The 25,740-nt window shown below is 46.7% G+C and overlaps 1 protein-coding gene across 2 annotated transcripts in view; it reads left to right on the forward strand.

Annotated features, from left to right (window-relative positions):
* Nucleotides 1–25,740, forward strand: part of LOC147110800 (extracellular serine/threonine protein kinase FAM20C-like) — a 361,279-nt gene that overhangs the window by 72,835 nt on the left and 262,704 nt on the right. For both annotated transcript variants that reach the window (XM_086001137.1, XM_086001136.1), the window contains exon 2: nucleotides 3,099–3,271. In XM_086001137.1, coding sequence (XP_085857263.1) covers nucleotides 3,099–3,271 — 173 coding nt within the window. The remainder of the gene's footprint in view (nucleotides 1–3,098; nucleotides 3,272–25,740) is intronic.

The raw sequence follows: 25,740 nt of genomic DNA on the forward strand, positions 1-25,740 counted from the left end.
TCTTGTATCTGCCTTTTTCAATTTCCAGTTGGTGGTCGCTTAGTCTGTACCTGGTGAGGGTCTGTCTCTGTTTTGTGTCTCTGATGGTCGTGAGGTAGTCTGCCAGTTTATATTCTCTTTTTTGGGCCCGGTAACATTCTAATCTGCTTTGGCTTTCGGTTATTTTGTTCCAATGTTCCAGGTAGGTTTCTTTGCATTTTTTAATGATTTGGTTCACTCGGATTGGTGTTTGGAACGGCTGTGTTGGTCTGGGGCTGGTCAGGGTCCGGCTGAGTACTTAGTTTCAGTAGCAGCTGACTCAGGGGACTCTTTTCTGGGTTTAGCTCTTGGGTCTGAAAGGCTTTGAAATGAAGGGTGTCTGGGGAGCTAGATTTGAGGTGATTTAGGAAGTTTAGTGCTCGTTTTTGGATGTTTATTATCAGTGGGTATCTGCCTAGTTCGGCTCTGCATGCATTTGTTGGCGTTTTTCTTTGGGTGCGAACGATGCTTCGGCAGAATTCTGCATGTAGGGCTTCTATTGTGTGTTTTTCCCATTTAGTGTAGCTTTGGTGATTTAGCGGGCCCCATACTTCACTACCGTACAGTGCAATGGGCAGGATTATGCTGTCAAATATTTTGAGCCAGATTTTGATTGGGATTTGGATGTTGTAGAATTTTCTTTTTATTGCATATAGGGCTCTTCGGGCTTTTTCTTTTAGTGCATTCACTGCTATGCTGAAGCTCCCTGATGCTGTAATAGTTAGACCAAGGTAGGTGTAGCTCATAGTGTGTCCTATAGTGGTATCACTGAGGGTAAACTGGTATTTGTTTTCCTGACATCTGGGCCTTTTTGAAAAATCATGATGTTGGTTTTCTTTAGATTTACTGTTAGAGCCCAATTTTGGCAGTATTTGTCGAGTAGATCTAGTTGTTGCTGTAATCCCTGTTCTGTGGGAGACAGCAGAACCAGGTCGTCCGCATAGAACAGGGATTTCACTTCTCCATCCAGGAGACGGAGACCTGGTGACTCGCTTTGCTCCAGCATGTCTGCTAATTCATTTATGTATATGTTGAACAGGGTCGGGCTCAAATTGCAGCCCTGCCGGACACCTCTTCTCTGGGTGAAGAAATCGGTGCGTTTGTCTCCAATTTTGACCCCGCATTTGTTTTTCAGATACATTGATTTAATAAGGTCATAGACTTTGCCCCCTATTCCACACTGAAGAAGTTTATAATAGAGCCCTTCGTGCCATATAGAGTCAAAGGCTTTCTTGAAGTCGATGAAACAGGCGAATATTTTCCCATTTTTTGTTTGGTGTATATGTTTTTCAATGAGGGTGTGAAGGGTATAGATATGGTCGGCGGTGCGGTGTTTTGGAAGAAAGCCTATTTGGTTTTTTCTGAGGATATTATGTTTGTTAAGAAAATCAAGTAATCTACTATTTAGAATACTGCAGAATAACTTCCCTAGACAACTCTCTCTCCCTCTCTCTCTTCCTCTCTCTCCCCCTCTTTCTCTCCCTCTCCCCTCTCTCTCGCCCTCTCTCTCTCCCACTCTCCCCCTCTCTCCCTCTCCCTCTCTCTCCCCTCTCTCCCCCTCTCTCTCTCCCTCTCTCTCTCCCTCTCTCTCCCCTCTTTCTCACTCCCCCTCTCTCTATCCCTCTCTTCCCCCTTTCTCTCTCTCTCTCTCCCTCTCTCTCCGCTCTCTCTCTCTCCCTCTCTCTCTCTCTCCCCCTCTCTCTATCCCTCTCTTCCCCCTTTCTCTCTCTCTCTCTCCCTCTCTCTCCCCCTCTCTCTCTCTCTCTCTCTCTCTCCCTCTCCCCCTCTCTCTCCCTCTCTCTCTCTCTCCCTCTCTCTCTCCCTCTCTCTCCCCCTCTCTCTCCCTCTCTCTCCCCTCTTTCTCTCTCCCCCTCTCTCTATCCCTCTCTTCCCCCCTCTCTCTCCCTCTCTCTCCCCCTCTCTCTCCCCCCTCTCTCCCTCTCTCTCCCCCTCGCTCTATCCCTCTCTTCCCCCTTTCTCTCGCTCTCCCTCTCTCTGCTCCCTCTCTTCCCCCATTCTCTCTCCCTCTCTCTCCCTCTCTCTCCCCCTCTCTCTCCCTCTCTCCCCTCTCTCTCCCTCTCTCCCCCTCTCCCCCTCTCTCCTGCTCTCCCCCTCTCTCCCTCTCCCTCTCACTCCCCCTCTCTCCCCCCTCCCTCTCTCTCCCCCACTCTCTCCCTCTCTCTCCCCTCTCTCTCTCTCCCTCTCTCTCCCCCTCTCTCTATCCCTCTCTTCCCCCTTTCTCTCTCTCTCTCTCCCTCTCTCTCCCCCCCTCTCTCTCTCTCCTCCCTCTCTTCCCCTGTTCTCTCTCCCTCTCTCTCACTCCCTCACTCTGCCTCTCTCTCCCTCTCTCTCCCCTCTCTCTCTCTCCCTCTCTCTCCCCCTCTCTCTATCCCTCTCTTCCCCCTTTCTCTCTCTCTCTCTCTCCCTCTCTCTCTCCCCCTCTCTCTCCCCCTCTCCCCCTCTCTCTCTCTCTCCCTCTCTCTCCCCCTCTCTCTCCCTCTCTCTCTCCCTCTCTGTCCCCCTCTCTCTGTCTCCCTCTCTCCCCCTCTCTCTGTTGTTTTGTCTATGGTTACAAACAACCGGGCAGACACGGTGGCATAGTGGTTAGCACTGTTGCCTCACAGCACCAGGGACCCGGGTTCGAATCCGGCCTCGGGCGTCTGTCTGTGTGGAGTTTGCACATTCTCCCCGTGTTTGCGTGGGTTTCCTCTGGGTGCTCCGGTTTCCTCCCACAGTCCAAAGATGTGCGGGTTAGGTTGATTGGCTATGATAAATTGACCCTTAGTGTTAGGGGGATTAAATATGTGGGGTTACGGGGATAGGGTGGGATATGTGTTGGTGTAGGGGTTACGGGGATCGGGTGGGATATGTGTCGGTGCAGGCTCGATGGGCCGAAATGGCCTCTATCTGCACTGTGGGGTTTCTGTGATTCTGTGAAGCTTCCACAGTATTGGGTGGGGGCAATTTCGGAGAACTAACCCCGGGTTGCTCCTTTTCCCCTTTTTCCAACCTGCACCTCGATCCCTTGTGCGGTTACAACTCCATCAGCAGGTTTGACCCACTGATCTGTTCTATTTCAGGTCTAACGAAGAGGAAGACAACCTTGTCCCGACCAGTGAAACCCCCGTAGACTCCTACCCCAACTGGTTAAAATTTCACATTGGGATAAACCGTTATGAGTTATATTCTCGCTCCAATCCTGTGATCGCGGCTTTGCTGGGGGATCTGGTGACCCAACGGATCTCCAGTGTAGGTGAGGAAACTCTCTGTTTAAATACCACCCAATGTATTTCTTTGCCCTTTCATTTTTTGCAATTAAAGTTTTCCTCAGTGTCTCACGATCGAGAAATGCAGTTAATGCAATCTGTCTTATTCAGCGGGGCTGTAATGAGATCAAATGGAAGTGATTGTACCTCAGAGGATGCAATCCTGAGATTATGGATCCCTCACTGGAAATTATTCCTTGCCTGAGATCATTACCTCTAATAAGAACTGTGAGAGTGTGGAGGATGGGAGTTTATGTACTTTCTTGGACGGGCTAGTCCAACTAAATAAAGGTTGATGTCTCAAAGGAGAGCTGCCAACTGACATTTAGAATGGAATATCATTATGTACACATCTTAAGGTGAGTTAGCTGAGATTGTGGGCTAGATAAGGTTATTAACAAGTACTGGTGGCTGAGAGTACTATGTAAATGTCTCCAACTTACATTATACAGTTTTTTAAATAAAATAATAAGGCATTTCTTTTTAAATCAGGTGCTGCCCCAACTCACAGAGGCCTCTTCTAACTCAAAAGACCCGATATTTCATAAAGATAGACCTTGTACCAAGGTACCAGGGATGAGGGACTTCAGTTACGTTGATAGTCTGGAAAAACTGGGGTTGTTCTCCTTAGAGCAGAGAAGGTTAAGGGGAGATTTAATAGAGGTGTTCAAAATCATGAAGGGTTTTGATAGAGTAACTAAGGAGAAACTGTTTCCAGTGGCAGGAGGGCCGATAACCAGGGAACACAGATTAAGGTGACATAAGGAAACATTTTTTTACACAGTGAGTTGTTGTGATCTGGAATGCGCTGCCTGAAAGGGCGGTGGAAGCAGATTCAATAATAACTTTCAAAGGAGAATTGGATAAATATTTGAAGGGAGAAAAACTATAGGGCTATGAGGAAAGAGCAGAGGGGAGTGGGACAAATTGGAGAGCTCTTTCAAAGAGTCGGCATAGGCACAATGGGCCAAATGGCCGCCTCCTGTGCTGTACAATTCTATGATTCTATAACAGGTCTATAGGACAGGCTTTGTACACTTACATTCAATCCTCTCTAATATTGATCTCAGATTATCAATAGTCAGGCATGATCTGGGTTTAAATTGTACTCAATCCGAATGAATTATCATCAGATCGGATTTACACAAGCAAGTTTGTTTTTCAATTCAAATTTAAACCTTGACTGTAATTGGTTCAAGTAACTGGCTACTTTGTCAATGAACACTTTCCACTGATGGTGACTTATACAGTACTGACAACCATTTCTTCACATCCCCTTGTGCAAAGGATTATAAAGAGTAAGTATATGCACTTACTGAATTGATATTGATCTGGTTATGCAGTGGTCCATCATTCACCATTCATTATACAACCCTTCTCTGAGACTGCTGAAAAACTCTGCTGCTCGTATCCTAACTCGCTCCAAGTCCCGCTCACCTATCATTCTTTTGCTCGCAGACCAGCAACAGCTCCATTTTATAATTTTCACCCCTGTTTTCAAATCCCTCCATGGTTCGCCTCTCTGTGTGTCTGGAACCTCCTCCAGCCCCACAACCTGCACCACCACCACCGCCCCCCGCCGTCCCTCCACCTCGAGATCTCTGCGCTCCTCCAATTCTGGTCTCTTGAGCATCCCTGATTATAATCGCTCCACCATTGGTGGCCGTGCCTTCTGCTGTCTAGACCCTAAGCTCTGGAATTCCCTCCCTAAACCTCTCCACCTCTCTACCTCTCTCCCCTCCAATTTTCCCCTTGAAACCTACCTCTTTGACCAAGCTTTTGATCACCTGTCCAAACATCTCATTATGTGACTCTGTGTCAAATTTTGCCTGATAACGCTCCTGTGGAGCGCCTTGGGACATTTTACTGCGTTAAAGGTGATATATAAATGCAAGTTCTTGTTGATTGTACCAAAAACATCGTCCATAACAACATGTCAATTAAAACATACAGAACCCCTCAGTCCTATCGACATGGGTATGGGCCAACCTGGAGAGGCTCTTGCTCCTAAATAATTGGTCCTAAAGGAAGACTTGCAGACAAGTCTTTTATAAATTGCTGCTGAAAAATTCCTGCAGTTGTTCTGTGACCTTTTCTCAAGATAATGTTTCACCATTGACCCCCCCACCCTCCTCTCCTGAAGGCAATGATTCTTTCTGGGCAACAGACCCTGGACAATAGATCCTGGGCAATAAATCCTGGATAATAGATCCTGGGTGCCAGGAGCCTTACCCAACAAGCTATTCTTAAGCCGAGGTGGTCAGCTGGCTGTGCACAGCACCATAGCCAAGGCGAGTTACATCAGCACTTGGTGTGCATAAACGCACTATCCAGCAGGTGGTCCCAGGGATCAACCACCAGGCCCACGGCCCAACCACGACCCCCCTTCCCCCTAAATCTGAAGTGCTTTTCCATTAATCAGGGGAAGCGAGCAGGGGAGTTCTCCCCGGTGTCCCGGCCAATATTTATACCTCAATCAACGTCACTAAAACAGATTATTTGGTCATCATCGCATTGCTGATTGTGGGATCTTGCTGAGCACAAATTGGCTGCCATGTTTCCTACATTATAACAGTGACCACACTTCAAAAGTACTTCATTGGCTCTGAAGCACTTTGGGACATCCTGAGGTTGTGAAAGGCACTGCATGAACACAAGTCTATCTAATCATTTTTTAATGGTTTATGCTTGTTCATTTTTTTTTAAAGTAGTAATTCTCGGGGTGTGGGCATCGTTAGCAAAGCCAGCATTTATTGCCCATCGCTAGTTGCCCTGAAAAGGTGGTGGTGAGCCACCTTCTTGAACCGCTGCAGTCCATGTGGTGATTAAACTCACTGAAACACTTCATAAGCTGGGGTTTTTTGTTTGCCATCTAGTAAAATAGGAATAACGCCAGACACGGCATGTTCTTAAGCAGTACAACGATTTACATTTCTATTGCTAACCCTTTATAAATCACTGGTTTGGCCACATCTAGAGTATTGTGTCCAATTCTGGGCACCACACATTAGGAAGGATGTGAAGGCCTTGGAGAGGCTGCAGAGGAAACTTACTAGAATGGTACCAGGAATAAGGGACTTCAGTTATGTGGATAGACTGGAGAAGCTGGGATTGTTCTCCTTAGAGCAGTGAAGGTTAAGGGGAGATTTAATAGCGGTGTTCAAAATGATGAGGAGTTTTGATAGAGTAGATTGGGAGAAACTGTTTCCAGTGGCAGAGGGGTCGGTAACCAGAGGACACAGATTGAATGTAATTGTGAAAAGAACCAGAGGGGAGATGAGGAGAATTTATTTTTACACAGCGAGTTGTTATGATCTGGATTGCGCTGCCTGAAAGGGCGGTGGAAGCAGATTCAATAGTAACTTTCAAAAGGGAATTAGCTGTATACAATGGAGACATTTTCAGGGCTATGGGGAAAGAGCAGGGGGAGTGGGTCTAATTGGAGAGCTCTTTCAGAGAGCCGGCACAGGCATGATGGGCCAAATGGCCTCCTTTTTTTTATTTGTTCCTGGGATGTGGGCATCACTGGCAATGGCAGCATTTATTGCCCATCCCTAATTGCCCTTGAGAAGGTGGTGGTGAGCCGCCTTCTTGAACCGCTGCTGTCCGTGTGGTGAAGGGGCTCCCACAGTGCTGTTAGGGAGGGAGTTCCAGGATTTTGACCCAGTGACGATGAATGAACGGCGATATATTTCTAAATCAGGATGGTGTGTGACTTGGAGGGGAACTTGGAGGTGGTGGTGTTCCCATACGCCTGCTGCCCTTGTCCTTCTAGGTGGTAGAGGTCGTGGGTTTGGGAGGTGCTGCCGAAGAAGCCTTGGCGAGTTGCTGCAGTGCATCTTGTGGATGGTACACACTGCAGCCACAGTGCGCCGGTGGTGCAGGGAGTGAATGTTTAAGATGGTGGATGGGGTGCCAATCAAGCGGGTTGCTTTGTCCTGGATGGTGTTGAGCTTCTTGAGTGTTGTTGGAGCTGCACTCATCCAGACAAGTGGAGAGTATTCCATCACACTCCTGACTTGTGCCTTGTAGATGGTGGAAAAGCTTTGGGGAGTCAGGAGGTGAGACACTCGCACAGAATACCCAGCCTCTGACCTGCTCTTGTAGCCACAGTATTTATATGGCTGGTCCAGTTAAGTTTCTGTGCTGTATAAGTGTACTGCCCCCCTCACACAGAAACAGCGTCTCAGACTACTGGGGGGAATTAAAGGTAGATGCTAAAGTAGAGCAGTCAAGGGGAGAAACAAGTTTGGGAGGGGGTGAAACAAAGGTATAGTCAACGGGAAGAGAGGTGGTGATGCAGAAAGCTTCATGGAGAAGGCTCCAGAGGACATGGCTGAAAGAGTGACCAGCACAGCACAAACAGAAAGGAATTAGAAGCAACTTGGCAATGAAGAGCAGTGGGTGTGCGTGCAGGGATGTGAAGTTGGGGGGAGGGGTGCAGAGGTAACAAGCAACGATACAAAGGCATCGTGGTAGAATTGATATCCGCTGGGATTGAATCTACTCGTCCATTTTCAAATAAACCATTGCAGAATGTCACAGCAAACCACAAGCACACTCTAGAGTCCAAACTGATGGACTTTGATGAGAACTTTCAACAGTAATCGGAGCCGAAGTATCAAGTTAGTATTTCAGTACTGAAGCAAAGCAGCAGAAGTTCCAAACCTCAGGCCATGTGTGGACTCTGGAAGCGTAACAGAAACACCCTTTTCACTTTTCGATTTTTCTTTCTACCTTCCCATCTCTCTTGAAGGTTCAGAGCCATCCTGGTGTATGGTTTAAAGGGTAGTGGCCACTTGTCCAACTTACCATTCTTAGTATATAGAAAGAAAGAAAGAAAGAATTAACTTACATTTACATAGCACTTTTCACAACCACAGGACGTTCCAAAGCGCCAATGAAGTACTTTTGAAGTGGAGTCACTGTTGTAATATAAGAAATGCGGCAGCCAATTTGCGCACAGCAATCTCCCACAAACAGCAATGTGATAATGACCAGATCATCTCTCTTAGTGATATTGGCCAGGACACCGGGGATAACTTCCCTGCTCTTCTTCAAATGGGGTCTTTTACGTCCACCTGAGAGGGACCTCGGTTTAATGTCTCATCAGAAAGACAGCACCTCCAACAGAATGAGTCTAGAAAGTGAAAGACCTCAGGCTGTTCAACCCTGCAGGGCATCGCAGCAGAGCCGGATGCTATCGTCAGCCAACATCCACACACGCTCCAGCAGTAATAACTGGATAGCAGTCAGGGATGGGAACCTTCTCCTTACTTTAGAGCTGCCGAGGCCAATTGAGCAGCCCTCAGATAACTCAGCACAGAGACTGGGGAATGGAACCCAGGAGTATTCTAATCCAGATGGTTCCCTGCCACACTGGACGGTGCACTTACCAAATGAACCATCAAGGACTTAACAATAGCCTATTTAAGACAAGAGGGAAAGGACCATATTAGAACCCAGAAAGTTAAGGAAGAGTTTACCCAGTCACTAACAGCTCCAACAATGGCTTGCAGAGGCCTGAGTGAATAATGAAGATTTTTTTTTGAAAGGGCAGCTCAATCTCAGAATCCAGTATCTAGGCCTAGAAAGCTCGACCAACAGTTTCTACCTTCTCCGCTCCATCCCAGCTTCAAATGGGAACACCCCAAATGAAGCAGATTTGTGTTTAAATTAATAAAATGCACCTAATAAACCAACAGTAATAGGAGTCGAAGTATCAAGTTAGTATTTCAGTACTGAAGCAAAGCAGCAGAAGGCAGAAAGCAGTTTAATTAAAGCCAGGGGGGATGGGAAGAAGAAGCAAGTACAAGTAACAAAGATATTTCTAATTAAAGAAACAAATTATCCACATGGAAATAAAAATGTGCCCTCACTGGATTGAGACATCACAATTCATGCTGAGAATTGCTGGAGTACATATACCACTGAGCTAGGCATTCAACTCCGAAGAATATCAATTTTTGTCCAATGATCTTTTCTTCTTAGGCAGTCCCTCGGAACCGAGGATGACTTGTTTCCACACTAGGGGCGGGTGGGTGTGGTGCTTGGGTTGATGTGCGCTCCTCCCGCTGTTTGCGCTTGGCTTCCGCTTGCTCCCGGCGAGAGACTCGAGGTGTTCGGCGCCTTCCCTGATGCTTCTCCTCCACTTTGTGCGGTCTTGGGCCAAGGATTCCCAGGTGTCAGTGGGGATGTTGCACTTTTTGAAGAAGGCTTTGAGGGTGTCCTTGAAGCGTTTCCTCTGCCCACCTGGGGCTCTCTTGCCGTGTCGGAGCTCCGTGTAGAGCGCTTGTTTTAGGAGTATCGTATCGGGCATGTGGACAATGTGGCCCGTCCATCGGAGCTGATCGAGCGTGGTCAGAGCTTCGATGCTGGGGATGTTGGCCTGAGCGAGAACACTGACGTTGCTGTGCCTATCCTGCCAATGGATTTCCAGGATCTTGCGGAGGCAGCGTTGGTGCCTGCTGTACATGGTCCATGTTTCTGAAGCATACAAGTATCACTACTGTTCTGTAGACCATGAGCTTAGTGCCGGGTTTGAGGCCCTGGTCTTCAAACACTCTCTTCCTCAGGCAACCAAAGGCTGCACTGGCACACTGAAGGCGGTGTTGGACTTTGTCATCGATGTCTGCCCTTTTTGACAGTAGGCTCCTGAGGTATGGAAAGTGGTCCACATTGTCCAAGGCCCCGTCGTGGATTTTGATAATTGGGGGGCAGTACTGTGTGGCGGGGGCAGGTTGGTAGAGGACCTTTGTCTTATGGATGTTTAGTGTAAGGCCCATGCTCTTGTACGCTTCAGTGAAGGTGTTGATGATGGTTTGGAGTACGACCTCCGAGTGAGCGCAGATGCAAGCGTCGTCTGCATATTGTAATTCGATGACAGAGGATGGGACGACCTTGGATCTAGACTGGAGGCTGAACAGTTTCCCATTTGTTCTGTAGGTTAGCTCCACTCCAGCAGGAAGCTTACTGAGGGTGAGATGGAGCATTGCAGCAAGGAAGATCGAGAAGAGCGTTGGTGCGATGACACAGCCTTGCTTGACCCCGGTCCGTATGTGAATTGGGTCTGTGGTGGAACCGTTGGTCAGGATCACGGCTTGCATGTTGTCGTGAAGCAGGCGGAGGATGGTGACAAACTTTTGAGGGCAGCCAAATTTGAGGAGGACACTCCATAATCCCTCACGGTTGGCAGTGTCAAAGGCATTTGTGAGATCAAAGGAGGCCATGTACAGCGGGTGGTGCTGTCCCCTGCATTTCTCTTGTAATTGACGCGTGGTGAAGATCATGTCCATTGTGCGCCATAGTGGGCGGAATCCGCATTATGACTCTGGGAGGAGCTCTTCAGCCACTGGGAGAAGGCAATTGAGGAGGATTCTTGCGATGAATTTCCCTGTGGCAGACAGCAGGGAAACTCCTCTGTAATTACCACAATCGGATTTGTCACCTTTCGTGAAGATGGTCACGATTACAGCGTCTCTGAGATCTCCTGGCATACTCTCCTCTTTCCAAATAAGAGAAATGAGTTCATGTATTCGCACCAACAGTGCTTCTCTCCCATGCTTTAGTGCCTCGGCGGGGATTCCATCTGCTCCTGAGGCCTTGTTGTTCTTCAGTTGTCAGATGGCCTTTTCAACCTCATGCCGGGCTGGGGTTGTGCTGAGATGGTGGCGGGTTGCATGCTGTGGGATGGTGTTGAGGACACTCGCATCGAAGACAGAGTCTCGGTTAAGGAGACCTTCGAAGTGCTCCTTCCAGCGGGCACTGATTGCCTCTCTGTCCTTGATGAGTACCTCTCCATTCTTGGCCCGCAGTGGGGTAGGACCTTGGGTGCATGGGCCGTAGGTGGTCTTGACTGCGCTAAAGAATCCACGCATGTCGTGGTTGTCGGCTAGCTGCTGGATCTCCTGCACTTTCTCCACCCGCCATCTGTTCTTTAGGTCACAAGTTTTTTGTTGGACCTCGGCCTTCAAGCTGCTTTCTTGCTCTCGAGTTCTGTTGCTGTTTCCAGATCAGGAATGACTTGCGCTTGTGGCTTATTAGCTCCTGGGTCTCCTGGTCGTTCTCATCGAATCAGTCTTGGTGTTTCCTGGTCGAGTGATCGAGCATCTCTTCACAGGTGCTAATTATGGAGGCCTTGAGTTCAGGCCAGGTGCCATGGACACTCTGTGTCTCTGCATCACTGGGAGTCATCAGGTTGGTTGTGAGGCGCAGGCTGAATTGGGCTTACTTAGCAGGGTCTTTGAGTGCTCCAGTGTTGATTTTCCTGCGGCATTGCTTCTGTTGCTGCCGCTGTTTTGGGGCTACATTGATGGAGATGACAGAGCGGATTAGGCAGTGGTCTGTCCAGCAGTCATCAGCTCCTGTCATGGCGTGGGTGATGCGGATGTCCTCGCGGTCCCTCGCTCGGACGATGACGTAGTCCAGCAGATGCCAATGCTTGGAGCAAGGGTGTGCCAAGAAGCCTTGTACTTGTCTCGCTGACGGAGCAAGGTGTTATAACAAGGCCATGTTCTGAGCATTTCGACAGGAGGAGGGTCTTATGTTCCTTAATAAATTGACATTCTTATTATGAACACAGCTAGCTTTTGCTAGACACTTTTATTGAGCACATGTGGACTAGGTACAGTATCTGTAGAGTCTTCCATCTTGACTGTTGCCTTGTGGGTAGCCTAGTGTCTCATGGGTAATGTAGTCTTAATATACATACAGCTGGGTAGTGTAGTCTTATACATACAGCTATATACAGCTCTACACAGCTCTACGGCTCCACCTAGTGTCCACTATAGAATGACATGTTATTGATCATTACATCCCCCTTTGAGGTTTAACAAAATCAATATCAATCAACTTTCAAGAAAACAATAAAGATAATATCAGTAACACTTTTGTTAGTGCTCTATAAACATAAACATTTTCAAAACAGTCAACACATTTTCAAAGCTTTACATTGCACTCAAAGATTAAGTCTATCAGGCTCTTTTACTTCACGTGTGGATCTTATCAACACGGGTAAGTCTGATGTGTCTTCATGAGATTGTTCTGATGGTGAATGACAAGATGCAGTTGCGGCATTGTCATCAATCTGCTCTTGTATAGATCAAGGTCTCCTTGTGATCTTTGCTTGGAGAGGGTTTCAGTGTTTCCTTCACTCTTCATGCAATAACTCTCAATGTAGTCAATGCACTCTCGAAAAACTGCTGGCAGCTGGATCCCATCATACAGCATAGTCCTCTCAGCAGCCTCGGCTAATGGAACACCAAAGATTGGCCTGAGGGAAGAAGGAGTATCCACCGGAACTGCTTCCTGCTCTGCTGCAGGCTTCTTCTTTTTCTTTTTCTCTTTCCACTGCTTAGCAACATCTGCTGCGGTTATATCTTTGGACTTTTTCTCCTTGTGTTTTTCCTCTTTGTGCTTTTCTTCCTTTGGCTTCTCTTTGACCTTAAAGTCTTTTTCTTTCTTCTTGGAGAAACTAGGCTTTTTGAAGACATGGATACCCTTTGGCCTTTTCATCCTTGATGGGCTCTCTGCTTCATCACCTGAGTCATCTGGTCTGCTTACGGCACAGTTTATATGGTAGACTCTCTTGACCAGTTCTAAGTCTTCACAAGCTTTGTCACCTAGTATCGAATCAAGTCTTTCAGCCACAACAGAAAACATGAGATGATGCACTTTGTCTTTGACTGTCACTTTAAGTCTGCATACACCTAAGCTACCTATTTTCTGTCCATTATAGCTCTTCAGTAGCACTGACTTTTTCTGTATTTTGGGCTTTTCTTTCATATTTTCTTTCATATGTCACTCATACTGATTAAGTTTGCTTTTGCCCCAGTGTCTATCACAGAATCACAGAATCACAGAAACCCCACAGTGCAGATAGAGGCCATTTCGGCCCATCGAGCCTGCACCGACACATATCCCACCCGATCTCCGTAACCCCTACACCAACACATATCCCACCCTATCCCCATATTTAATCCCCCTAACATTAAGGGTCAATTTATCATAGCCAATCAACCTAACCCGCACATCTTTGGACTGTGGGAGGAAACCGGAGCACCCGGAGGAAACCCACGCAAACACGGGGAGAATGTGCAAACTCCACACAGACAGTCACCCGAGGCCGGATTTGAACCCGGGTCCCTGGCGCTGTGAGGCAACAGTGAGGTAACTAATGCTCCATTTACCTGCAGTGGGATCATCCATTTGTCCTCTTTTACTGCATTAACTTTATGTTCAGCATTGTCCATTTCTGAGGGCTGCACATTTTCTGTATCTTTTTTGATATCGTCACATGACACCATTGCTACAAAAAATGTCTCACTTAAATCAGTGTCCTCAATCACATTAACTTGTTGCCCTTTCGTTGTTTTTACTTTTGAAAAGCATTGTTTGGCAAAGTGATTCTTTCCATTACACTTTGTGCACATTTTTCCAAACGCTGGGCATTGTCTTAACTGGTGTTTGTAACCACAGCGTTTACAATTAAAAATTTCATCCTCCGATTGCTTTTCATTTATGTTCTGCCCATGTTTCTTCCCCTTATAGGACATGGCACCGACAGCAGCATTATCACACATTACATTCGCATCATTATTGATTTCACTGAAAGTCTTCGCGTGCTTTCGAGCTTGCTCGCTGGCTTGGCATATTTTCACTGCATTTTCCAAATTTAGTTTGGTTTCTCTCAACAGACGTTCCCTGACTTTTTTTTCATGAATACCAAACACAATCTGGTCACGAATCATGGATGATTTCAGCTCAGAGAAATTACATGTCTGTGCTTTCAGTTTCAGATCAGTTATAAAGCTATCAAAAGTCTCATTTTGTTGCTGTGTCCGAGAACGGAAGATGTATCTTTCATACGTCTCATTCTTTTTGGGAGAGCAATGTGCATCAAATTTTTTTAGCGCATCTTCTAATTTTTCTCTGTTCTCCTCTGGATTAAATACAAATGTATTAAATACCTCTATCGCCTGTGGGCCTGCAACCGTAAGCAGCAACGCTATCTTCCTTGCGTCTGGCTTTGTATCGAATCCGATGGCTGCAATGTGGAGGTCGAATTGTTGTTTAAAAGTCTGCCAATTGTGGTCGATTTTTCCTGTGAGTTTCAAACGCTCTGGTGGCTTCAAATTCTCCATGTCGCTTTTCACAGTTTTTAGCAGATCTTCATCATCCTGGTACCATCTTATGTTCATTAATAAATTGACATTCTTATTATAGCTTTTGCTAGACACTTTTATTGAGCACATGTGGACTAGGTACAGTATCTGTAGAGGCTTCCATCTTGACTGTTGCCTTGTGGGTAGCCTAGTGCCTCATGTGTAATGTAGTCTTAATATACATACAGCTGGGTAGTGTAGTCTTATACATACAGCTATATACAGCTCTACACAGACGGTACCGTTGGAGTTGGCTTTCCCTACCCCCTCTCTGCCGATCACACCTCCACAGAGGTCTGCATCCTTTCCAACTCTGGTGTTAAAGTCGCAAAGGAGGATCAGCTTTTCGCCCGTTGGGACTCGGGACAGGGATTGTTCGAGGCTGGAGTAGAATTCCTCTTTGGTCTCGTGAAGTGCCTTGGGACATTTTCCTACCTTAAAGGTGCTATATAAATGTAAGCTGTTTTTGTTAATGGATTGATTTGGAAGAGCTTAGAATTACATTTTCTAATTAAACACATCTTCATCTGATTAAGATGTATGATTATGATAAAGTATGCACGAATTAAAAAAAATTCAAACCTGGAGAGTTGAAAAGATAAGGGATACTTTATTTTTTCAATGCAGCGGGTCATATAACTCTCGGGTAATAACATCACAAGCGAACTAACAGGTTCAAAGGCAGAAGTAAAATCGCAAAGTAATAGATCGGTGTGGGAGTTATAAGCTGCATTTCAATCAATGCGTTTCAAGGACACAATCGCCTGCAAGAACCTAGGTCACACTGTTATCTGATGGAATATGTGCCATCTATGCTTTTGAATTAAAAAATAAATTGGAAGCACACAACTGTTAGAACTGTGTTGCCAGGGAGGCCACTAATGGGAGCCGCTGGCATTAGCACCGTGGTGTTGATGACATAACACAATAGGTGATTCAACATCCATTACACAGAATGATAGCAGCAACTGATTGACGGGAGGGCACAAGGAAGCAGTTTCACAGTGCTTCATCGAGTCGTTCTGCAATTATTGTAAATTCTAACTGTGACACAGGGAACGTAGGAACATGAAGAGGCCATTTGGCCCCTCGAACTTGTTCTGCCATTCAATTAGGTCATGGCTGATCTCTATCTTAACTCCATCTACCCGCCTTGGTTCCGTAACCCTTAATACCCTTACCTAACAAAACTCTAACAATCTCAGTTTTGAAATTTTTAATTGATCCCCAGCCTCAACAGCTTTTTGGGGGAGAGAGTTCCAGATTTCCACCACCCTTTGCGTGAAGAAGTGCTTCCTGACATCACCCCTGAACGGCCTGGCTCTAATTTTAAGATTATGCCCCCTTGTTCTGGACTCCCCCCACCAGAGGAAATAGTTTCTCTTTGTTAAGTCTGTGTGTCCCAGTTATGCTTATTATAAATCACTGGACACAGACCACAAGAATAACTTTTAACAGGTCTTTACTATTCGGAGGTCAGGGCTGAACTGCCCAGCAAATCCCTACACAACGTTTATATACCGGTGTGGTCACCACCGGTATTACAGTATACAGCAGCCAAGAGAAAGTAGTACATCTCTTAAGGTAGTTCTCTTAAGGTGGAACAGGTTACATACACCACAATCCTCCCTTTTTAGCTTAACAGTTAAATCCCCATTTAACATAACATAATAACATATAGATATATATATATACAACTTCATGCAAAACAGTTCAAAGATTCAGTCGCTGAGGAGGCCTCCTGATTCGAGTTGGATAACGCCTTTCAGGGGTCTCTGATTCTCGTTGCTGGGGTGACTCATCTAGTTGATCTCTTATGGATTGGACATCATCCTCAGGTACATTCACTTCTGAGGTAGATGCTTCAGGTTCACTAACTTCTTCCACGGTTGTCTCTGCCGTAACCCTGGGTTCGACCCTTGTTCTCGATTCTACCAGTTGGTCAGCATGACGCCGTATTACATTTTCACCAATATCTACCGTGTACATCAGGGGTCCTTGGCTGGCCCGAATTGTTCCAGATTGCCATTTCTCGTTTTTATAGTCCCGGGCTAACACTGGTTGTCCTATTTCGAAACTCCGAGTGGTCTTGTTATTTATATGCTGGAACTGTTTGTTTTCAACTTCCCTCCGCACATTTGGTTTTAACAAGTCCAACCTGGACCTCAACCTCCTGTTATAGAACATCATGGCAGGACTTTGGTTTGTCACTGCATGAGTGGCGTTTCGATATGCCAGTAGGAATTTGTCCACCTTGTGTTGTAGTGGAATCTGATCTTCGCTCACGGCCTTTATTGCTTTTTTGAACGTTTGTACAAATCTCTCGGCCAACCCGTTTGTAGCCGGATGATATGGGGCAGAGGTATAATGTTTCACCCCATTCTTCTTCATGAATTTCTGGAATTCTTCTGACACAAACTGTGGTCCGTTGTCTGAACATATTTGTTCTGGCAATCCATTTCTTGCAAATATCGTTCTTAGCACCGCGATCGTCTTTTCCGAGGTAGTGGTAGTCATCTTAATCACTTCTGGCCATTTAGAATGTGCGTCCACCGCAATTAAAAACATGGAGTCCATGAATGGACCAGCAAAGTCAGTATGTACACATTGCCATGGGGTTGAAGGCCATTCCCATGGATGCAGCGGTGCAATCGGAGGTGCATTTTGCACTTTTTGGCACCCTGAGCAGCTTTTCGTCAGATCCTCTATCTGTTGGTCGATACCCGGCCACCACACATAAGCCCTAGCAAGGCTTTTCATCTTGACTCCCCCCAGATGACCTTCATGCAGTTCCTTTAGAACTCTCTCTCTTAACTTAGGAGGAATAATCACCCTTGTTCCATACATCAATGTTCCTTGACAGACGGACAGCTGTTCTCGTCTTGCTGAGAATGCCGGTAACAGTGGATCACCATGTGCTGGCCATCCCTTCACTGTCACTTCGTAGACCCGGGACAGTGTCGGGTCGTTCCTGGTTTCTCTTTCAATACTTGCATTGGTGACTGGTAAACATTCGATGATGGTCGAGTGAAATAACTCAACAGGGTCAACCGTCGGTGCCTCCTCCTCTGTAGGTAGTGGCAGGCGCGACAGCCCATCAGCATTACCATGCTGTTTTGTACCTTTGAATTCGATCTGATATTGATGTGCCCCTAGGAAAAGGGACCATCTCTGGAGTCTCTGTGCTGTCATCACCGAAACACCCTTCTTAGGGTTAAAAATGGATACCAACGGCTGGTGGTCTGTCAGAAGCGTAAACGTTTGGCCCTGCAGGTAATGATTAAACTTCTTTACTCCCCACACAAGGCTGAGAGCCTCCCTATCTATCTGAGCATAGTTGCGCTCAGCGGAGGTCAATGATCTGGATGCGAACGCAACTGGCCTCTCCAGGCCATTTGGCAACTTGTGTGAGAGTACTGCCCCAATACCATATGGAGAAGCATCACAAGCCAAACGAATAGGCAGCGTTGGGTTGAAGTGAGCCAACACTTCCTCTGAGGTGATCAATGCCTTGCTTTTGCGAAAGGCCCTCTTACAGTCCTCGCTCCACTCCCATGGTACTCCCTTCTGCAAAAGAGCGTTCAGCGGGTGCAGCACCGTGGATAAATTTGGCAGAAACTTATGGTAATAGTTAATCAACCCTAGGAACGACCTCAACTGGGATACATTATCCGGAGCGGGAGCCTTCACAACAGCTTCAATCTTGTCAGGAGACTTATGAAGCCCCTCCTGGTCAATGACATGACCACAGTACGAGATCCGCTTCTGAAAGAACTCACATTTCTGGCGATTAACTCGAAGTCCATATTCTTTCAATCTGGTGAGCACCAGTTCCAAATTTGCAAAGTGTTCCTCGTCATCATCTCCTGTAATCAGAATATCGTCCAGGTAACATTGTGTGCCTGGAATTCCCTGTAATACCTGCTCCATGGCCCTCTGCCAAATTGCTGGAGCCGATGCCACTCCAAAAACCAGTCTATTATACCGGTACAAGCCTCTATGCGTGTTGATCGTGAGATACTGGCGTGACTCTTCCTCAACTTCCATCAGTAAGTACGCCTGCGCCAGGTCTATCTTGGTGAAATGTTTCCCACCAGACAACGAAGCGAAGATATCCTCAATCCGCGGAAGCAGATACTGCACCGTGTGAAGCACCGGATTAACAGTGATCTTGAAATCTCCACAGATGCAAACCTTCCCCGGTTCCCCCGGCTTGTTGCTCGATGAACGCTTCATGACGGGAACAATGGGCGTGGCCCACTCACTCCAGTCTACCTTAGACAGTACTCCTGAACGTTCTAGCCCTTCCAGCTCAGCTTCCACAGCAGGTCGTATCGCATAAGGTACCGGTCTGGCTTTGAAAAATTTCGGGTTTGCATGTTCTTCAACCTTGATGTTTGCCGTAATTCCTCTCAGTGTTCCCAGTCCCTGTTGGAACACCTCTTTAGCATCGTCCAATATTCTGGACAATCGTTTAGGTTTGACATCTTTTTTACCGGAATCTACCGTTAGTGCTTTTAAGGAATGCCAGTCCATATTTATTTTCCTAATCCACTCCCGTCCCAGTAGTGGTGGACCTCCCTCAGGCAGCACATATAAGTCCATTCCTCGGCTTTCTTTGCCCTTGTGGACCACCTTTACCTCTATATTCCTGAAGGGGTATACGCTTTGCCCCGTGTATGTTTTCAATACAATCTCCGTATCCCGTAGGGGAATATGTGGGAATAACCTTTTGTAATCTTGCTTATTCATGACCGTCAATGCCGATCCAGTGTCCAATTCCATCTTCACTTGGACTCCTGCTATCTGAAGTGTGACCCAGATAGTTTGGAGGTCTGCTTCATTACCAACATTGTGTACTCTTAGACTACCCAGTTCATTACTGCTGGAGTCTGAATTCGACTTCTGTTCGTTCGAACTGTTCTCTGTCACCTTGTGTACGTTTCTGTACTTTTCCTGCAGTGACTTTTTGTTGCTGGTCTTCTTTCCTGACCGGCATACTTTAGCTATGTGACCAAGCCTGCCACATTTTCTCCATTCCTGATTTTTGAACCAGCACTGGTTCTGATTGTGCGTTGTCTTTCCACAACGATAACATTTTACTGTACCCAAGACCATTTGATTGGTGCTGAGCTCCGGTGACCGTAGCTGCATTTCCGCAGTGCCTCTCGCTGCGGCTTCGTGCGATGCTGCAATAGTGACAGCTTTATCAAGCGTAAGATCATTCTCCTCAAGCAGTCGCTTTTGTGTTCCTTCTTTTAACAATCCACACACAAATTCATCTCTCAGCGCATCTGCTAGTCCTGTTCCAAACTGACAGTACTTTGATAGCTTACGCAGTTCAATTAAAAATTCAGCGTTGCTTTCGTCTTTCAGCTGCGTTCTTCTGTAAAATTTAAATCGTTCCGCTATCATCAGCGGCGTGGGGTTTAAGTGATTTTTCAGGACAGTAACAATATTCGCGAAAGTCTGATCCGCTGGTTTATCTGGTGATAGAAGGTGCTTCAATAGCCCGTATATCTTCGCACCCATTGAGCTTAATAAGGTTAGTGCTTTCTCATCATCTGGTACCTTATTTGCTTTACAATAAACTTCCATGCGTTCTACATACATGGTCCAATCTTCGATATCGCTATCAAAGGTATTAATGTCCCCATGTTTAGGCATCCTTGCAAGTTTTTTAATTTTACTTTTTCTCAAAATGGCGGCTTCCCGCGCTTGTCTTCTTCCCCCGCCTACTAAAATGGCGGCTTCCCACGCTTGGCGGTCTTTCCCGCGCTCGTCTTCTTCCCCCGCCGACTACAATGGCGGATTCCCGCGTTTGCCTTCTTCCCCCGCTGGCTGCAATGGCGATTGCCGTGCTGCTGCCGTTCTCGCCTCCCCAGCAGTTCTCAATTCCCCGACGCTGCTTTTACTCCCCCGCGGTTCCCGTGGGCATTCACGCTTCCCCTGCTGTTGCGCCTCTCAGCCCCGCATGCAGCCCGGTCCTTTACACCGGCTGCGTTTGAGTTCTCCGCGGCTCTCGTGCCTTATGCTGCCCCAGTCGCTGCGCCTCTCGGCCTCGATTGCAGCCCAGCCCTTTTCACCGGCCGTGGTCGAGTTCTCCGCCCTTTTTCCTCCGTTTTCCCTCCCCCACTCCACAGTCAACGCGGCCGACTTTCTGCTCATGTCGCTGATCGGCTTACCCACCACCGTGGTAGAAGGGATGATCACTGCCTGTCGCTGATGGAGGGCTTCGTGGTCAGAATTTTTCTTTTTAACCCGGTTCTCGATGCCTCCCATGCGATGGTGCTCAGCAGGATGATGAGGGCGGATGCCTCTTCTCGACGCCCGTTCTGAGGACGAAGCTGCCTTGGATGTAAAACTGCCACAGGGTAAGATCGGACTCGTCGCCACTGTTAAGTCTGTGTGTCCCAGTTATGCTTATTATAAATCACTGGACACAGACCACAAGAATAACTTTTAACAGGTCTTTACTATTCGGAGGTCAGGGCTGAACTGCCCAGCAAATCCCTACACAACGTTTATATACCGGTGTGGTCACCACCGGTATTACAGTATACAGCAGCCAAGAGAAAGTAGTACATCTCTTAAGGTAGTTCTCTTAAGGTGGAACAGGTTACATACACCACACTCTTTATCCACCCGATCAGTTCCCCTTGATATCTTGATATCTTAATATTTTGAAAACTTCGATCAAATCACCCCCTTAAACTTCTAAATTCCAGGGAATACAACCCTAATTTGTGTAATCTCTCCTCGTAATTTAACCCTTGACGTACGGGTATCTTTCTGGTAAACCTATGCTGCACTCCCTCCAAGGCCAATATATGCTTCCTAAGGTGTGGTGCTAGAGGTACAGAAGAGTTCACCTCCTTCACCCTCCTGGACAGGATACTGGAGAGAGCTTCTTATCTGATTGGTGTTCTCCAGCTTCCTCTGTCTCTCTCTCTCTCTCTCTCTGTTGCATCCTTGTCTTTCTCCATTTCACTGAAAGTCTTGTTTATTCTAAGTTCTATCTAGGCTACTTTCTCTTCCCCGTTGCTGTAAAGGGGCTTTAAACCTCCCTCTTTGACCAAGCTTTTGGTCACCTGTCCTAATATCTCTGCATGACTCGGTATAAAATTTTGTCTGTTATCACTTCTGTGAAGCACCTTGGGATGTTTTTGCTTCGTTAAAGACGCTGTATAAATGCAATTTGTGGTATCTTCACTGTGTTGAGATCAAGAATCATGGCATTGTTTCCCACTACTCATGTCCCTTCATCTTGCATTCCTCCTACAGCCTTCAGGCCTTTAACACCCAGCGCTGGTACCATTTAATCACTCACCTCTCGACTTATCTCCGCTTCTCTCCTGCTCTGTTCTTTAACTTTTCTTATTTTCCTGAGAGTGTTCTAAGCACAGCTTTGTAAATGTCGAATGAGTGAAGTTGGAAGTTAAATTCTTGTTTGAGATTTTATGGCTGTGGCCATGTTAACTCCTCAACAGTGAGGGTCAACCCTTCAGCTTTCACCTCACCCAGTCGAGCATTCAGTCACATGTGGCCTCCTTATTTTTCATATCAAGATGTGCCACCTCACACTTATCTATATTGAAGTTGATTTGTAAGTTTAGACTTGTATCCCACTGTTCTGGCTATATATATCTCCGCATTTTGCTAGCTATTTTAATTGCCTTACCACACTGTCTAGACATTGACAATTACAAGTCGACTATTACCTCCAGATCCCTTGTTGAGCCTCCCTGCGCTCATTTATTTCTTAGTTCTGTTGCACATTATTTCACCCAATGTGCATTTGTCAGTATTAAATATCATCTTTATCTGTCTGCCTACTTTGCATAAATGAACTTAATCCTTCTTCGAACCCTTCGTTACATCCTTTATTTTACCATTCTGCCTCTCTTGGTGTTATCTGGAGACCTGACAGTGGGTTTCAGAATCCAGGTCATTTATGAAATTAAAAAACAGCAATGGTTTTACATTGTACTCGAACGTGCTCTGTGTTGAAGCAGCCGTGTTTTCGGTGTCAGCCATGGCTCAGTGTTCGCCGTGTCCCAGCCAATCTTTATCCCTCAAACAACATCACCAAAAACAGATTCTCTGGTCATTATCTCATTGTGGGATCTTACAAAGTGTTGGGATTCTCTGAGGCAGTCAAAGACACTATATAAATACAAAAGCAAAATACTGCGGATGCTGGAAATCTGAAATAAAACCAGAGATACTCAGCAGGTCAGGCAGCATCTGTGGAGAGAGAAACAGAGTTAACATTTCAGGTCAATTGTTAGATCCGTGTATCTTGATGTTGTGTCCTTCAATAATTAGACAAGAGACTGCAGGGAACAATCAACAGGTGTTTACTGAATGAGGGTTACTCTAAAACTAACTGTACAGATCCCTACTCAGGGGTTATATACAGGTGTGGTCACTGCCGGTACTACAGTATACAGGAGCTGTAAAAAGTAGTTCTCCCCTTAAAGGTACATATATTACAATTCCTCCCCTTTTAGATTAACAGTACCATAACATTCATTTAACAATTAAATATCAGCTAATTACAATTAACACTTTTAACATGCAACATTAACTGTAAATAGTCTATTTATAAATTCAGTCTTTGGGGAGGCTTCCTGATCCTTTCTGGATAGTGCCTTTCCTGAGTGTCTTGCTCTTGGTGCGGAGGCGATTCTGGCCCCCTGTCGTCAGTTGGTTCATCCACTTCCGATGCGACTGTTTCTGGGGTAGATGCTACCTGTACGTCGGGTTCATCACCAGGTACGTATGGGCGAGACATGGAGTTGACTCGTTCCTGTGACTCTAGGATCTGGTCAACATGGCATCTCACAATGTTCTCCCCAACATCCACTGTGTACATTAGTGGCCCCTGCCGTGTGCATATCATTCCTGGTTGCCATTTTTCTGTTCGATGGTCACGGGCCAAGACTGGTTGCCCTACATTGAAGCTCATTGTCGGCTTCTCATTGATGTGCTGGAATTGCTTATTCTCAACATCTCTTCGTACATTTGGTCTGAGCAAATCCAGACGAGATCTCAACCTTCGGTTAAAGAACATCATGGCCGGGGTCTGGTTGGTGACTGCATGTGTCGCATTTCTGTAGGCTAACAGGAAATTGTCCACCTTATGCTGCAGTGGAATGTCGTCATCGCACATGGCCCTTACTGCTTTTTTAAAGGTTTGTACGAACCTCTCAGCCAATCCATTTGTGGCTGGATGATACGGGGTGGATGTGTAATGCCTTACCCCATTCCTTTTCATAAATCTTCGAAACTCTTCGGACACAAACTGTGGTCCGTTATCAGAGCATATCTGCTCTGGCAAGCCGTTCCTGGCAAATATGGTCCGTAGGACTGCAATAGCTTTCTCTGTGGTGGTGGAGGACATTTTGATCACCTCAGGCCATTTCGAGTGCGCATCCACGGCTATTAAAAACATTGAATCCATGAATGGACCAGCAAAATCAATATGCACCCATTGCCATGGAGATGAGGGCCACTCCCATGGGTGTAGAGGGGCATGTGGTGGTGCATTTTGGACCTTCTGGCATCCTGAGCAGCTCTTTGTCAGGTCCTCAATTTGCTGATCGATCCCCGGCCACCACACATAAGCCCTAGCAAGGCTTTTCATTTTCACCCCTCCCAGATGACCTTCGTGAAGCTCATTGAGCACTCTCTCCCTCAACTTGGGTGGAATTACCACTCGGGATCCACACATCAAGGTCCCCTGGCATACTGACAGCTGTTCTCTTCTGGATGAGAATGCTGGCAACAGTGAGTCGCCATGTGCTGGCCATCCCTTCACCGTCAAGTCATATACCCGAGACAGTGTCGGGTCATTTCGGGACTCCTTCTCTATACCAGCGTTAGTTACTGGCAAGCGTTCAATTATAGTCGAATGAAATATTTCAACAGGGTCCACTGCTGGTGCTTCCTCCGCAGTAGGCAGTGGCAGGCGTGATAGCCCATCAGCGTTTCCATGCTGTTTCGTGCCCTTATACTCGATTTCATATTGGTGCGCCCCTAGAAAAGCAGACCATCTTTGTAGCCGTTGCGCAGTCATCACCGGAACGCCCTTCTTTGGATTAAAGATGGAGACAAGTGGTTGGTGGTCAGTCAGCAAGGTGAACTTCTGCCCGTGCAGATAGTGGTTGAACTTTTTCACTCCCCACACTAGGCTGAGGGCCTCCCTGTCAATCTGGGTGTAGTTACGCTCGGCTGAGGTTAGTGACCGAGACGCAAAGGCTACTGGCCTCTCCGAGCCATCCTGGAATTTGTGCGACAGCACCGCTCCAATGCCATAGGGTGATGCATCACACGCCAACCGAATTGGTAGTGCTGGGTTGAAATGAGCCAACACCTCTTTTGATGTGATTAATTCTTTGCACTTCTGGAAAGCTCGTTTACATTCGTCATTCCACTTCCGTGGTACCCCCTGTTGCAGTAGGGTGTTCAGTGGGTGTACTACGGTAGACAAATTCTGCAAGAACTTATGGTAGTAGTTCACCAGCCCGAGGAACGACCTCAGTTGTGACACATATTCCGGTGCTGGAGCCTTGACTACTGCCTCAATCTTATCAGGGGACTTATGTAACCCCTCTTTATCAATAACACGGCCACAATACGAGATCTGCTTCTGGAAAAACTCGCTTTTGTGGCGATTAGCTCGGAGCCCATATTCCTTCAATCTAGTGAGCACCTGCTCCAGGTTGGCGAGGTGATCACTGTCATTTTTGCCCGTGACCAAGATGTCGTCCAAATAACACTGGGTCCCTGGAATCCCTTGCAGGACTTGATCCATTGCCCTTTGCCAAATAGCCGGAGCTGATGCTACCCCGAACACCAGCCAGTTGTATTGGTAGAGTCCTTTATGAGTGTTGATTGTGAGGTACTGTTTCGAGGCTTCTTCTACCTCCATTTGCAGGTACACCTGGGCCAGATCAATCTTAGTGAAGCATTTCCCTCCAGATAGCGAGGCAAAAATATCTTCAATCCGCGGAAGCGGATATTGTACAGTGTGAAGGACTGGGTTCACTGTCACCTTAAAGTCCCCACAGATGCGAACCTTCTTTGGTTCCCCAGGCATACTACTCAACGACCTCTTCATTACAGGAACGATGGGTGTAGCCCACTCGCTCCAGTCCACTTTGGACAGTACTCCTGAACGTTCCAAACCTTCCAGCTCTGCTTCGACGGCTGGGCAGATCGCATAAGGTACCGGTCTGGCCTTAAAAAAATTTGGGCTTGCATTTTCCTCTCTTTTGATCGTCGCTGTT

The sequence above is a fragment of the Somniosus microcephalus genome, chromosome 11 (genome assembly GCF_052327205.1).
Source record: "Somniosus microcephalus isolate GS21.2 chromosome 11, FLI_Smic_1.0, whole genome shotgun sequence".
Lineage (NCBI taxonomy): Eukaryota > Metazoa > Chordata > Chondrichthyes > Squaliformes > Somniosidae > Somniosus > Somniosus microcephalus.